Genomic DNA, 13905 nt, shown 5'->3' with positions numbered 1-13905 from the left:
GCGGAGACGGGGATGGGGCCAGATAGGAGATCAAGGTAGAAAACCTAACAATAAAAGAAGGCCCACTCACCACAACCCATCTAAACAATATATTTGACAACGATTATTCTCTTGTCATGAAAGAACCCACAAAACTAAAAATATGGAATCAAATGATGTTTTCCCTGGATGAGAAGACTAAAAATGATTTAAAATGTCAATGTTCCCAAATGGGCCTAATGTATTTCTGTCAAAATCCCAACAAGGTTTCTCTTTGAGTTTGGGAAGGCAGTGTTAAAGTTCACCTGGAGTAAAACTGTGAAATAGCAGGGAGTGGCTGGGTGGAGGGGGCGGGTCGGGGGGAACGAAGGGTTCTTCCCAATTCTCGTGCCTTATCCAGTGTTAAAACAAGTACTCAGGTTCTACTAATTAAAATGCTTGGTTTCATTTTAAAATGGCTGGTAAATGTTGTATTTTTAGTGTCATAGTCACAGAATAGACAGGTAAAAGCCTGAGTATGGTTGTTAGACTCTTAAGTTAGTTTCTGTAATTATTTATTAAACATCATTAGCAACAGCTGTCACTACTTGACCTACATAACCCCAGCTGCTTCATGGACATGATCAGTGCCTACAATAACCTCGCAAAGCCCTTATTAACATCGCTATTAGTAAAACTAGAGAAACCGAGATGTAATTTACCCAAACACACCCAGCTAGTAAGTGACAGGGCCAGGATTCAGAATTTGAACCAGCAGAGGCAGAAGCTCAAACTCTTTCCCCTAAACAAGAGGTTGGCAATCTATAGTTAAAGGCCAGATCTGGCCTGTGGCCTGTTTCTACAAGTCCAGCTGCCCTGTTTTATTCAGGTACTGTGGCTGTCTTGTGCTACAGCAGGCAGAGGTGAGTAGTTGCGACAGACTTTATGGCCCACAGAGTCTAAAGTAGGTGCTACCTAATCATTTACAGAAAAAGTTTGCCAGCCACAGCCCTAAAACTTGTTGTCCCCCAAGCTGCTCTAATCAAAACATACAGCCCACCTCAGTTATTCAGGGACATTTACTCTAAGAAGTAAGAGATTTGGTGGCCTGCAGTGGCTGCAAAGTCAGCCTGACTTCTCTGGCCTGGTGCACGATGTCTCCTGGAGACCAGCCGAGGGGGCCAAGGGCTCAGGTGACTTTCCTTTGCATCAATGCAGAAGCTGTTAAACAAGGTGAGCCTGGGCCACGCAGCCAGGTGTGCGGCCTACAGCCCTGACGGGGAGATGGTGGCCATTGGCATGAAGAATGGAGAGTTTGTCATCTTGTTGGTGAACAGCCTGAAAGTTTGGGGGAAAAAAAGAGACCGGAAATCTGCTATCCAAGATATCAGGTACCTAAGTGGGTGGTCTGGGCGTGGAGGAGAAAGGCAAGCATTCTGCTTACCAGTGGTTCCCATTCCGGCCACGGCTGGAATAAAGAACTCAGCTGTGAGCGAGTCACTTTAAACAAGTCACCTATGAAAGAATACCTTCTCCCACGCTCGCTCTCAGACAAGGCTTTGCTAATTTCCATATAAGTGTGGTTAAAATTACTTGTAAATGTCATTCTACCATATTTCCCGGGGATTCGATCCAGATAAATGGTTGAATTCTATAGAATGCCAGGAGAGGTGACCACATGTGAGTCACAAGGCGGCTCTCATTTCCTTTGGGCCTGGAAGGCCTGTCAGAGCAGCCTTCATGCCTGACCAGCCCCAAACAGCCCTCCTCATGGACCCTGCTCTTGGATTGCTTTTTCTAGAATCAGCCCAGACAACCGATTCTTAGCCGTTGGTTCTTCTGAACACACAGTCGACTTCTATGACCTCACTCAGGGCACAAATCTGAACCGCATTGGCTACTGCAAAGATATTCCAAGCTTTGTCATTCAGATGGATTTTTCTGCAGATGGCAAATACATTCAGGTATGCTTAGGGTTTACTGATATCTGGGGCAACGAATAATAACAGCAATAATAACAATGGCCTATATTAATCGAGTCCTTACTGTGTGCCAGGCAATGTGCTCACTCTTCACCAGAACTCCTTAAGTAGTTACTTTTTTCATGTTTTGTAAATGTAGAAACAGAGACTTAGAGAATTTAAAATAGTGAAGAGTAAGAAAAGCAGGAAACACAAGCCCTAATCATCTTTAATTTGCCCCTCACTGTCTCACGTGTCTGCCTGAAGAAACCATCAAACAGGCTTTGTGTGAGCAACATAGCTGTTTATTTCACCTGGGTGCAGGTGGACTGAGTCCGAAAAGAAAGTCAGCAAAGGGTGGTGGATTATCATTAGTTCTTACAGGTTTTGGGATAGGTGGTGGGGTTAAGAGCAATGTTTTGGGGGGTAGGGGTGGATCTCACAAAGTACATTCTCAAGGGTGGGGAGAATTACAAAGAAACTTCTTAGGGGTGGGGGAGATTATAAAGAACCATCTTAAGGGTGGAGGAGATTACAAAGTACATTGATCAGTTAGGGTGGGGCAGAAACAAATCACAATGGTGGAATGTCATCAGTTAAGGCTATTTTCACTTCTGTGGATCTTCAGTTGCTTCAGGCCATCTGGATGTATACGTGCCGGTCACTGGAGTTATGATGGCTTAGCTTGGGCTCAGAGGCCTGACACCACCTCCTCTTCAGAGTTTCCTGATTTCTAGTTTTCTGGGCTACACCTAAGCCTTGTGCCACTTCTGGTATTTATTGATGTCATTTCCAAACTCTACTGGGTAGAATGGCCCCTCCATATGTGGGCCCTGGACTCCAGCCAGTGGGCCTGGAGTGAAAGCTCATCCCTGGGTCCCAGGGCAGCTGACCAGTGGAAGGGAGGGAGAGGGGTCCACTGCTGGGACTGACCCCTGAAAACAGAATGATTTCTCCAGCACTCAACAAATCTGCGTTTGTGAGCTGTCCTGGAGCTGGATGTTCACTGCAAAAGGAGAGAGGATGTATTTATTCATTGAACTATTTGCTGAACCAGGCACTATGCTAGACTTTTAGATGGACAAAAGGAGACTGGTCCGGTAACCATCCAAGGGGTTCACCTTGCCCGCTGCCTAGACAGAGCCAATTTCTCAAGACAGGGGAATTGCAATAGAGAAAGAGTAATTCACACAGAGCTGGCTGTGCGGGAGACCGGAGTTTTATTACTCAAATTGGTCTCCCTGACCATTTGGGGAGCGGAGTTTTTAAGGATAATTTGGTGGGTGGGGGGAAGCCAGTGAACCTGGAGTGCTGATTGGTCAGAGACGAAATCATAGGGAGTTGGAGCTGTCTTCCTGCACTGAGTCAGTTCCTGGGTGGGGGGCCACAAAATCAGATGAGCCACTTTATTGATCTGGGTGGGGCCAGCTGATCCATCAAGTGCAGGGTCTGCAAAATGTCTCAAGCACTGAATTTACGAGCAGTTTGAGGGTCAGAATCCTGTAGCCTCCAGCTGCATGACTCCTAAACCAGAATTTCTAATCTTTTGGCTGATGTTAGTCCTACAAAGGCAATCTAGTTCCCAGGCAAGGAGGTCTGCTTTGGGAAAGGGCTACTACCATCTTTGTTTAAACCATAAACTATGAACTCTCCCACAGTTCAGCCTAAGTCCAGGAATGAACAAGGACAGCTTGTAGGTTGGAAGCAAGATGGAGCCAGTTAAGTTAGATCTCTTTCACTGTCTCAGTCATAATTTTGCAAAGGCAGTTTCAGTCCCTGTTTCCTGGAGCTTGCTCTGTAACAGAGAAGACAAGCACTGAACAGACAATCACAAAATATAAATACAATTACAAACTGTGATTATGTGCCAAGAAGGAAAAGTACAGCATTCTGGGGGGCATGTAACAAGGTGCTGAATTTAGATGCACTTCCTCTCAGCAAGCGATATTTCAGCTGAGGTCTGCAGGGTGTGTAGGCGTTAGCCAGCAGAGAGGTGGGAACACTGTTCCAGTCCATCTGCATGAAAGGCCCGAGGCAGGAAAGAGCTCAGCTTCCCAGCTCATTCCAGGAGAAGCACTGCAGGGACAGAGGAGGCTGAAGAGGAAGGCAGCAGCCATTCACTGCAACTGTCCTTGATGGTAGGAAAAGTGGTCTGTTTCCCTTAGAAGATTCCCAGAGCACCAAGGGTCAGGTTCTAGACACCTCAGAGATCACCTGTATCAGCTGCTGGTGTGAGAAACCTGCCTTACCTCTGTACCAAAGGTTCTTGGTTTCCTGAGAACTGGGATTGCTGTGTATCAGAAACACCTGGCGGCTTTGTTACAGCCGGCATTGCTGGGCCCCACCCTTTCTGTGTCTGGGTAGGTTTGGGGTGGGGCCCAATAATTTGCATTTCTAACAGGTTTCTAGATGCAGCTGAGGTTGCTGGTCAGGCGCCACACTCAAGAGAATTGCTGCCTTAGGACTCTGGAAAATAGCGAGAAAATGGATGAGAAGAAAGATGGGGAAATGGCCTGCTGGTGTTGCCGTGGGCTGGCCATAGGCTTTGCAGCCTGGAGCTGAGCTTGGGTTTGGAGAAAAGCCCTCGGGATGCAGAGGCTGGGCCAGTGTTCTGGGAAACAGTGCACCCAAAGGCAGTCTGTGGAACTGAGAAAGAACGTTGATGAACATGGCTTCTCTTCTACCTCCAGGTGTCAACAGGTGCCTATAAGCGCCAGGTGCATGAGGTCCCCCTGGGGAAGCAGGTAACTGAAGCCATGGTCATTGAGAAGATCACCTGGGCCTCCTGGACAAGGTGACTGACTGGAAGAAAAAACCTGAGGAAAAGGTCACAAGAGAGTCTCTTGTCTCAGGCTCAGCCTCCAAGTTTGTGCAGGATCTGGAGAAGCTGAGAAATGGCGTTGTCTTTTCTTTTGGGGGTGAGGGTGGGAGGCTTCTTGGCACTAGTGTAAGACACTGGCTTTGATCTGACCTAGGTTTTTGAAATGCAAAGTCCCTCTTTTTGTGTAATTTCTCCTACAAGTCTCCAACCCCTTCCATCAAGTTCAACAGGAAACCATCTGCCGTCTCTTGGCCAATCCTAGTGCACAGTGAGGTCTCCAATCACCAGGGGAAGGGAGTAGGAGGGCCAGACCCCTGCTTAGCAGGATGAGAAACAATGGCTAATTCATGGGAAAAGAGGCCATTTAGCCTGTGAGTTGAAAGGAACCCCTGCTGTTCTCCCCAACACACACATATTCAAGGGGACCATAGGGAACAGGGAGAGAATCAAAGATGGGGGTAACTTTTGTTTTTGGAGTGTAGGGGACTGAGGCAGAGGGGGAACAGTAAGAGCTGGCACAAATGTACAGAGGGGAAGACGACAGATGCTTTCATGCCAGGAGGGCCACATGGCTGTACGGAATTACATAAAATAGCACCAGGGACCAGTTTCATGGAGTACAATTTTTTCCAGAGACCAAGTCGGTGGTGGGATTTCAGGATGAAACTGTTCCACCTCGAGGAGCCTGCAACCTAGATCCCTCGCATGCTCAGTTCACACTAGGGTTCGCGGTTCCTATGAGACTCTAATGCGACGGCAGATCTGACAGGAGGTGGAGCCACCACTGCTCACTTCCTGCCCTGCGGCCGGTTCCTAACAGGCCATGGACCAGTCCGGGTCCGCGGCCTGGCTTTTGGGGACCCCTGATGTTAAACATCCCTCTCTTCCTTATCCCTGGGAGGTGATGACTGACTGCAAGAAACCTTTGCACGTGACTTCCTTCTAACCCTCCTTTCTGTTGGAACAGTGTCCTGGGAGATGAAGTCATTGGAATCTGGCCACGAAATGCAGACAAAGCTGATGTCAACTGCGCATGTGTGACCCACGCTGGCCTGAACATTGTCACAGGAGATGACTTTGGGCTGGTGAAGCTCTTTGATTTTCCGTGCACAGAGAAATTTGTGAGTCTTCCTCAGAGTAACCTTTCTGCAGGTTCTCTGTTTTCCCGTCTGCAAGAGACAGGGGCCACATCTAGATGAACCTCTGGGAGACACAGAGAAACCCTGTCCCAGTACTGTGGAAATATGGCAATGACTTTTTCACCTCCCGGGAGGGGCAGTCCTGGAAGCCAGAAGGGAGGATGGAAGGTGGATAAAATGGCCGGAAGTGGGGCAAGGATGAGAGGCAGGAAAGTCAGCCAAAGGCTGGCTAATAGATGAGTCCAGACCAAATGGGAGTCCCCAGTGAAGGAAGGTTCTGGGAGCAGGGGATTTGAGTGCTGGAAGGAGTCTGTGGTTGCTGAGAGGAGCCAGAGTCTCTTAACTGTCTCCATTCACTTTTGCTCACAGGCCAAACATAAGCGATACTTTGGTCACTCGGCTCACGTGACAAACATCCGTTTCTCTTATGATGACAAGTATGTGGTCAGCACTGGAGGAGACGACTGCAGGTACTAACCTAGCGAACCCAGTTCTTACTCCCCAGGCCTGGCCAGCTCTCCCCCCCATCTCAGGCGTGCTGTGAGTCAGCCTCTCCCAGGGGCATGGGGAGGGCTGATGTTGGGCTAATAAACAGGAAATTCCATGAGTCCTCATGAAGGCAAGTACTTTCCGAGATAAGGCATTTACTCTTTGGTGACTGTCAACCCAATGGTTGTGACTGGAGCTGTCCTGGGATGGCGTGGGTATGTGATAGCTACTCTGGGCACTGCTGGGGGACAGGGACAGGTGGCTGAGACCTGAGACGGCTGATTGGAGTAGGAGCTCTTGGCAGCCCACGGGCTGTTGTGCACAATCAGGTTAGAATGGAAATTCATCCATAGAACTCCCAGTTGATCACCAGTGTTGGGAATTTATTTATTTATAGTATAAAGGAACAGGACTAGGTCATTCTAACTCACTCAGCTTCCCCATTTCTGATGAGCTTCATTGTAGCAGGAATACTGGGTTCTATTCAGCCCAAGCAAAACTCTTGAGGGGATAAAGAAGAAATACACGCATTCTGATACTTCCTAGTGGTCTGAGGTTGTAAGAAAGGCACCTATAAAGAATTTCGTCCCACTTCCCACTCCAAAGCACTGCATATTTCTGATGGCCTGCCTGGGAGCACCCATCTCCAGCCTGCTGTGCTGGCTACTTCTGGCACTTATAGCCCTTGAGATAGGACTGACAGCAGCTCCCTGCAGAGTGCAAACACCCATTCAAAGCAGCACCAACCAAACTATCAACAAGCTAGGAGTAAGAGACATAAATGAACTGGTCACCCCAATGCACGCTGTGTTTTAATATAAAAGACTTAGAAGTGACCTTAACCATGCAGGGCTTATAGGCCTTTGTAGGCACGGGAGCACGCTGTGACCCCGGCTCTGTGCTAAACACTCGAAAGGGCTCTCTGACTCAAGTGGAGTTGATAAACCTTTTCAATAGTAACAGGAGAGAGTGTGATATCAAAGTGCCAAAAGTCCTCACGGACCAACATTCAGCACAGACATTCAAACTGCTGAAGGAACCAAACAGAACTCAACTGAAAAAACAGACCTTTAAAAAAAAGAAAAAAGCAATAGATCTTGATTTGGTGGCAAGATCCCTGGGTTACCTTTTGAAGTCAAAATGTTCAGTACATCACCTGAGCTTGACTTTTGAGCACTTGGCAAGATTGTTTTTTGCCACTTGACACAAGTATGACGTCCAGCTATGCAAAATGACTGTTTGGTCTGCCTTTTCAGTGTATTTGTGTGGCGATGTCTGTAAATGCCAGAAGCCTCTTCTTGCTGCTGCTGCTGCTACCAGCCAGCAACTGCAGAGGCCACGCTGAGGTGCCTCCTTGCCACCAGCCGTTGGGAAATGCCTACCATGCTGCCCCGGACGCACAAGCTCAAAATGCTGCGGAAGTTACACAGCTGCTCCCATAATCTGGACTCTCCAAAACTGTGATGCCACGAAGGAAGGTCAAGTTGTAAAATGTTAAGACTGCTTGCCTCTGTTCCTGAGACTAAACACTATACATACTGACTACACTGACAAAGAACTCCTATCTGAGAATGTAGCCCGCTGACAAATTTTGAAGCCTCGGTTACCCTAAACCAATATGTAGCTTTTAATTTGCATCAAAACTTTTACAAAGATGTTTTGCTATTGTTTCTATATACTTCAAGAATGTTCATTTTTACAAATAAGTTGAACAAGACAGCCTAAGTTAGATGCACCGAAGTACTAAAAGTATCGCTAGCCTCTGTTCTCCAATTTAGCTTTCAAAACCAAATGAGCCATGTATAAAGGAGTTGAGAAACTTAATTTTTTAATGTTTCATTTGCAGAGTTTTATATCCATTAAGTGCCTTTGAAAGTTTCCAGTTGTGTGGGCTGCTGTCTCACCTCCCACCAATTTCTCCTTTCTCCATATGGTGCTAAAACTTCAAAGCTGAGGAGGGCTGCAGGACCCTTAGCAGATTCTGCATGTCACCCTTGTCCTGTGTTCATGCCAAGGCTTCCTAAATGAAAGACATCAGTTACCTGCTTATGGGAAGGTGAGCAGCAAAGGAATTGAAGTTCGGGACGGGGTAGAATCATGGGTTTTCATTGTGTTTCGTGCCAAACCCACAAAATCCAAAATAGAATTCAAATTAAACAAAGTTCTACTATAAAATGGAAGGGAAAAAAGGCTCTGGAAGGTCCAGGAGAATGAGCTGACTTATCTTGTTAAATCTTAAGATAAATGGGGTAACCCAAGGCTGCACCTTATTGTACCACCCTGAGTGGAGTTGAGGTGACTCCACTGATTGCTTCAGATGAACTATGTAGGTGAAGTCCAGATTCTAAAAAAATTACCTGCAGAACAAATTGTAAACCCAAGGAATAGCTGGTAAATCAAAATTATAAAGTGAGTTAGAGTTCCTTGGAGTTGGTTGTATGACAGAATATGACTTGGACAATCTTTACCAGAAGCCATCCGTACGCCCCCTCAGTCACACTTTCCATGTAGCTGACCAGTGACTACAGGATGTGGCTGACAGTGCTCACTGAAAGGAGAGCTGGTGAGGGATTGGTTGTTCTGAGCACATAGACGCCTATTAGTCCTTCCGTTCAGTGAACACAAATTCGAGATCTACATTTACTGGCTACTTGCATTTGTCAGTTTAGAGAAAAGGTAAAATGAAGCATTTTCAATTAAAGAATAGACTAACAAACATTTACCACAGAAGTGCTTCAGCATTCTAAATGGATTAGATCACTCATTAAGCTATTTTTATATGCCAATTTACTAATGCCTTACATCAATCGAATAGGTTGTTGGGCCCACAGTAGAGTCCCTATGCAGTCCCAATTCTGTTTTCTGTAACCATGTGACTGGTGATGCTGAGTGATAACCATGTCTGCCTATATTGTACTAGACTCTCCATGCTGATCGGATCTTGCATTGAAATAACCACGTGGAAGAACAATAAATCGATTAGTTATGAAATGTACAACCATACTTAAAGAGCAATAGTGTCCGTGTGTCATGAAAAACTTATTTGTAAACGTTTATATGGTATGATTTTATGTATGTTCATAAATCCTGCACTGTATGATATACGTTAAAATATCAGTGCATGAATTTATTTTCAAAAAGTATAAAACACATCACTTAAACATTTTATGTGTCAAATAAATTTGATTATGTAAACACATTTGTTGACTTTTGTTTCCCAAGTAAACAGCTGCACCATCAGCTGAAAAAACTTTTCTAAAAGCACAAGCTACCATTCACTGGTTGAAGCAAAGTCTACCCACTATGTGCATTTTTAATCTGCAGTTTCGTTTCATGAAATGAAAATACCAAAGTACATTTTAAGTCTATAAGCTTTATTGATACTTTGCTTTTACAGTTCACAATGCATTCCACAGATTTAGTTCAGTACAGCTTAAACCACAATGGTATAAATCTTCATTTTGTAATTTCTTGCATAACAATGTTTGATATTTGCAAACAACATTTTTGGAAGCATTAGATTCAGTCCATAGAGTTGAGTTTGTGACAAAATTAACTACAGGAAGTCTGTGCAATGAAATTTATGTTGGAGTTCTATGTGTGTGGCATTTCATGTTGAAAACAGATGGTAGTGCTCCTAGAAATGTATTTTCTTTTTCTAGCTTATGTGCTTTGGAACTATACATGTATAACCAATGACTCTGAAGTACCAAGCACTGTGGGGTGGCTGGAAGGTAAAGGTCTAAGCTTTGTGAAACACTATATATATATAATCTATATTTACTTATATTGGCAATTAATATAACAGTAAAAGTCACAATACACCTAGAACATACCAGAAAAGCAAGATTTTCCATTTCTGCTTTACTGGTATGATCTCGTCTAAACATTTCATTTCAGAAAATCTGCATCAATCTACACGGACCATACACAGTGCACAAACTGAAAAGGGCTTTTTTTTCTAACTCCACCATCTCTGCAACTTGCCAAGATGCAGCAAGACTACCTGCAACAAAGTAAAATATACAGGTTTTTTATTCCACCAGTGCCTCAGATAGGGAAAAGATATGATTACGGTTTAAATCCATACATAGCAGCTTACAATACTTAGATGATGAACACATGGCAGTCAAGACAGGTAATTTTCCCTCACAACAGTGCATGGCTAAAAATAAAGATCTAACAACGATCTGTGAAACTGCACTGCAATGTCAAGGTTCGTTCTTCCCTGACCCTCCCCCATATACTCAAATGAATACCCCCTTTAAAGATGAACTCCTAGTAATTATTTTGGGTGTTTTCATTCAGCTTTGCGCTTCAATCCAGGGATTTTCGCTTGGATTCTGAAAATGAAAAAGTCAATGTAAATATCAGTTTTGTTTGCTGCTGCTTAACATACCATCTTCCAAGAACCACTTGTATGTTATTCAGCTAACACAAGAAATGAAATCCTTGAAGCTGCCTAATTCTACACTGAATTTTGCCACCTTGGCCTCATGAGTTAGATTTAAACAAAGCCTTAAACACATAATAAACCCAGAAACGAATGGTCCAAATGTTAGAAAAACAATCTTTTTTGGCAACTCTGAAGTCACACTTAAGGTCTGACAGAGATTCGTTACTCATTATGCCTGCAATATGAAAATACTGTTCTCACAATCCAGCACACCTTATCCTAGTAAAAACACTGCAGATTTTTAAATACTTACTTAGCCATAGCATCTTTAACATTCTTATTTGCAAGTCCTAGATAATGATCTATCTGTGCCTGAAAGAGAGGTATAAAGGAATCATTAATTACCATTGCTAAAGAATCTTATTAACCACTACTATGTGTCAAACTAAAGGCTTAAGAAACTATCACATTTCTCATTTTTATAAGACATTGAATATGGGCACTAATACATTCATAAATCCCATGTAATAGAGTGGGCGCTCTATTCTGAAGTCAGCAGTTAGGAAATTACCTGATGCCGTTCATAAATAACAGGAACACTGAAGAGTGAAATGAGAGCTGAAAAGGGAAATACACAACTTTTCAAAAAGACTAGAATGATTTGGGAGAAATAAACACTCAAAAAACTATGAAACTGGCACCTCAAGATAACCAAGCAGTGTTGCTAATGAATGAATACGAACATAAGGATCTCTGGCTGCACCTGCTGTTGAGGAGCCACTCCAGGAGTGAATGAATGGTGTGAGGCTGCAGTTAGTTATTCATTAGAGCCAGGAACCATTCCTAGCTTCAATTCATATCACAGGTTTCATAAAATACAGGTATCCCTGGTAAGACTGATGACTGCACCATCATATAAGGCCTTTATCTGGTTTGTCACTGTTAGTAGGAGCAGTCTTCAGCACCTAAGGTAGCATTTCAATAAACTGGGAAGCAGTATCACCAACTTATTTAAAGAGAATACAACCTCAAACTTTTTTTTTTTTGAGATGGAGTTTCACTCTTGTTGCCCAAGCTGGAGTGCAATGGTGCGATCTCGGCTCACTGCAACCTCCGCCTCTTGGGCTCAAGTGATTCTCCTGCCTCAGCCTCCTGAGTAGCTGGGATTACAGGCGCACGCCACCACGCCCGGCTAATTTTTTTGTAATTTTAGTAGAAATGGGGTTTCACCATGTTAGCCAGGCTGGTCTCGAACTCCTGGCCTCGGGTGATTCGCCCACCTCGGCCTCCCAAAGTGCTGGGATTACAGGCGTGAGCTACCGCGCCCGGCCCAAACTTTCATCCTCTACTTTTCATACAGTGAGAATATTCCCCACTAAAATGTCTAAGCTCTCCTGGCACACAATCTTTTTTCCAGCAATTTTTCATCCCAATGGCTTTGTAGACTTACCCAAAATCAGTAGCGTCAGACCATTAAACAAGGCACCAACATAGGTAAATACCCACATCAACACTGCAAACTATAAGAAAATAACAGCCCATTATAAACAAAATTCAAGTAAAGTTTCTTAATTATGCTTTCCAAAGCATCCCATCTAAATGCCAACCTACAGAGGCATACAACTTGAAGACTGGGTAAAGTACCATGAACAGCTCCCTTTTAAGTCACCAGTCTCAATTATGAATTTCAGAATCCTAATAGATTTGACCCATTTTCTCTGGACTACACTACCAAGTAGTTGATTCTGCTGAGATCAGAAAATATACCAAGGGTACATCTTACCCCTCCAGCACTAACAGCATTTAGCTTTTAAATGGGAAGACTAGAACGGTAGTATGATAATTGTCTATTAAAATTGATTTCAAAGTACTAACTAGTTGAGTGCTTGAAGATATATGAGCTGAATAATTCACACATTAATATCTCAGACAGCTGATAAGCAATAATTGGGCAAAGAGTACTTATCTGGGAAATTATGTTTCAGGTACCAAAAATACCACCTCCAGCCTTTGAAGGATCAGGCACAAAGTTAGTCTGAATTTTGTTAAACATTGGTCATCATCAGTTCCTCTGCTTTCTAATTCAAGGCCTTCATGTATATGTCTGGCAATCACTCTCACCTATTTCGTAGGTAAACAACATGATGCCACCATCTACAGTGATTATTTAGTCTTATATAACAGTATAAATGAAAAGGGGAGTAGTAGAGCACCCCCATTATCTAAAGCAGGGATCAGCAAACTTTCTCTGTGAAGAGCTACAGTAAAATTTCAGGTTTTATGGGCCACATAGGGTTTGTATCTCATATTATTCTTTGTTGTTATCTTATAACCCTTTAAAAATGTACACCACCCACTCTTAGCTCCCACACTATACAAAAACAGGCCATGGCCCAAATAAGCAGTGGTTTGCTAACCCTTGATCTAAAGCTTATCTTTCTCCATGTATTAAACGAACTCTGACTGAATGCTTACTGAGCATTAAGGAGTCAAACATTATTAGTAAGCACACTTGTTACAGCTTAGGAAGACACTTTGGATGACTCTACAAAGCAACAGTTCTACAAATAGCAACACTCTGGTCACCCTAACTGAATTTAACTAATGTTCAAGTCAGTAAATATCAGGCATTCTTAGTATCTGTCAATTGAAAAAAAAAATTTAAGCTGTCCTATTCTTAGCAATTGCTATTGGAACCCCTGGTAGAAAGGTTTGAAGGATGACTTCAGTTAGTAAGGCTTTTCTCTCACACAGTTTTACAGACTCCTATTGCTGAAGCTAAATATAACTTTTGCACTTGAGCAAGTTTACTATAGAGCAAGGAAGTTATTTTTATCCATCACTGTCCACAAGTGTAAAGGGAAAAGTGTTGACCTTCCACATTTTAGAAGACATTGCTTTAGCAACAAAGATGCCCTTAACATGACAGAAGATAGTAACAAACACAAACTAAAGTAAGTCCTCATTTGGTCATTACAGTCACTGACAAGGCTTCACTCCAAGTCCATAGGAGAGAAGCCCAAGACTTCACACCTGAGCCACTGAAGGGGCTCGTATGTCACTTGCCTCTCTGAGAACACTTCCTAAAAGCCAGGCTATTCCCAGGCAAAGAGAAGAACAGAGGGAGGTCTCAAATGTCCT

General features: G+C 43.7%; 2 protein-coding genes across 11 annotated transcripts in view; one reads left to right on the top strand and one right to left on the bottom strand.

Moving 5' to 3' along the window:
• EML6 (EMAP like 6) overlaps nt 1-9563 on the top strand; it is a 257346-nt gene extending 247783 nt beyond the window's left edge. For all 4 annotated transcript variants that reach the window (XM_065527077.2, XM_005575864.5, XM_045369312.3 and 1 more), the window contains 6 exons: nt 1177-1349; nt 1760-1922; nt 4610-4713; nt 5708-5861; nt 6249-6349; nt 7625-9563. In XM_065527077.2, coding sequence (XP_065383149.1) covers nt 1177-1349; nt 1760-1922; nt 4610-4713; nt 5708-5861; nt 6249-6349; nt 7625-7649 — 720 coding nt within the window. In that variant the 3' untranslated portion in view covers nt 7650-9563. The remainder of the gene's footprint in view (nt 1-1176; nt 1350-1759; nt 1923-4609; nt 4714-5707; nt 5862-6248; nt 6350-7624) is intronic.
• Nucleotides 9564-9725: 162 nt separating this feature from the next.
• Nucleotides 9726-13905, bottom strand: part of RTN4 (reticulon 4) — a 154412-nt gene continuing 150232 nt past the window's right edge. For all 7 annotated transcript variants that reach the window (XM_045369315.2, XM_005575869.4, XM_005575871.4 and 4 more), the window contains 4 exons: nt 12215-12284; nt 11336-11382; nt 11078-11136; nt 9726-10711 (listed from right to left, as the gene is read on the bottom strand). In XM_045369315.2, the coding sequence (XP_045225250.2) occupies nt 10669-10711; nt 11078-11136; nt 11336-11382; nt 12215-12284 (219 nt within the window). In that variant the 3' untranslated portion in view covers nt 9726-10668. The remainder of the gene's footprint in view (nt 10712-11077; nt 11137-11335; nt 11383-12214; nt 12285-13905) is intronic.

This window comes from Macaca fascicularis, chromosome 13 (genome assembly GCF_037993035.2).
Source record: "Macaca fascicularis isolate 582-1 chromosome 13, T2T-MFA8v1.1".
In the NCBI taxonomy this organism is placed as follows: domain Eukaryota; kingdom Metazoa; phylum Chordata; class Mammalia; order Primates; family Cercopithecidae; genus Macaca; species Macaca fascicularis.
Note: the sequence above shows the minus strand (reverse complement) of the source record. Positions and strands in the feature narration are given on the sequence as shown.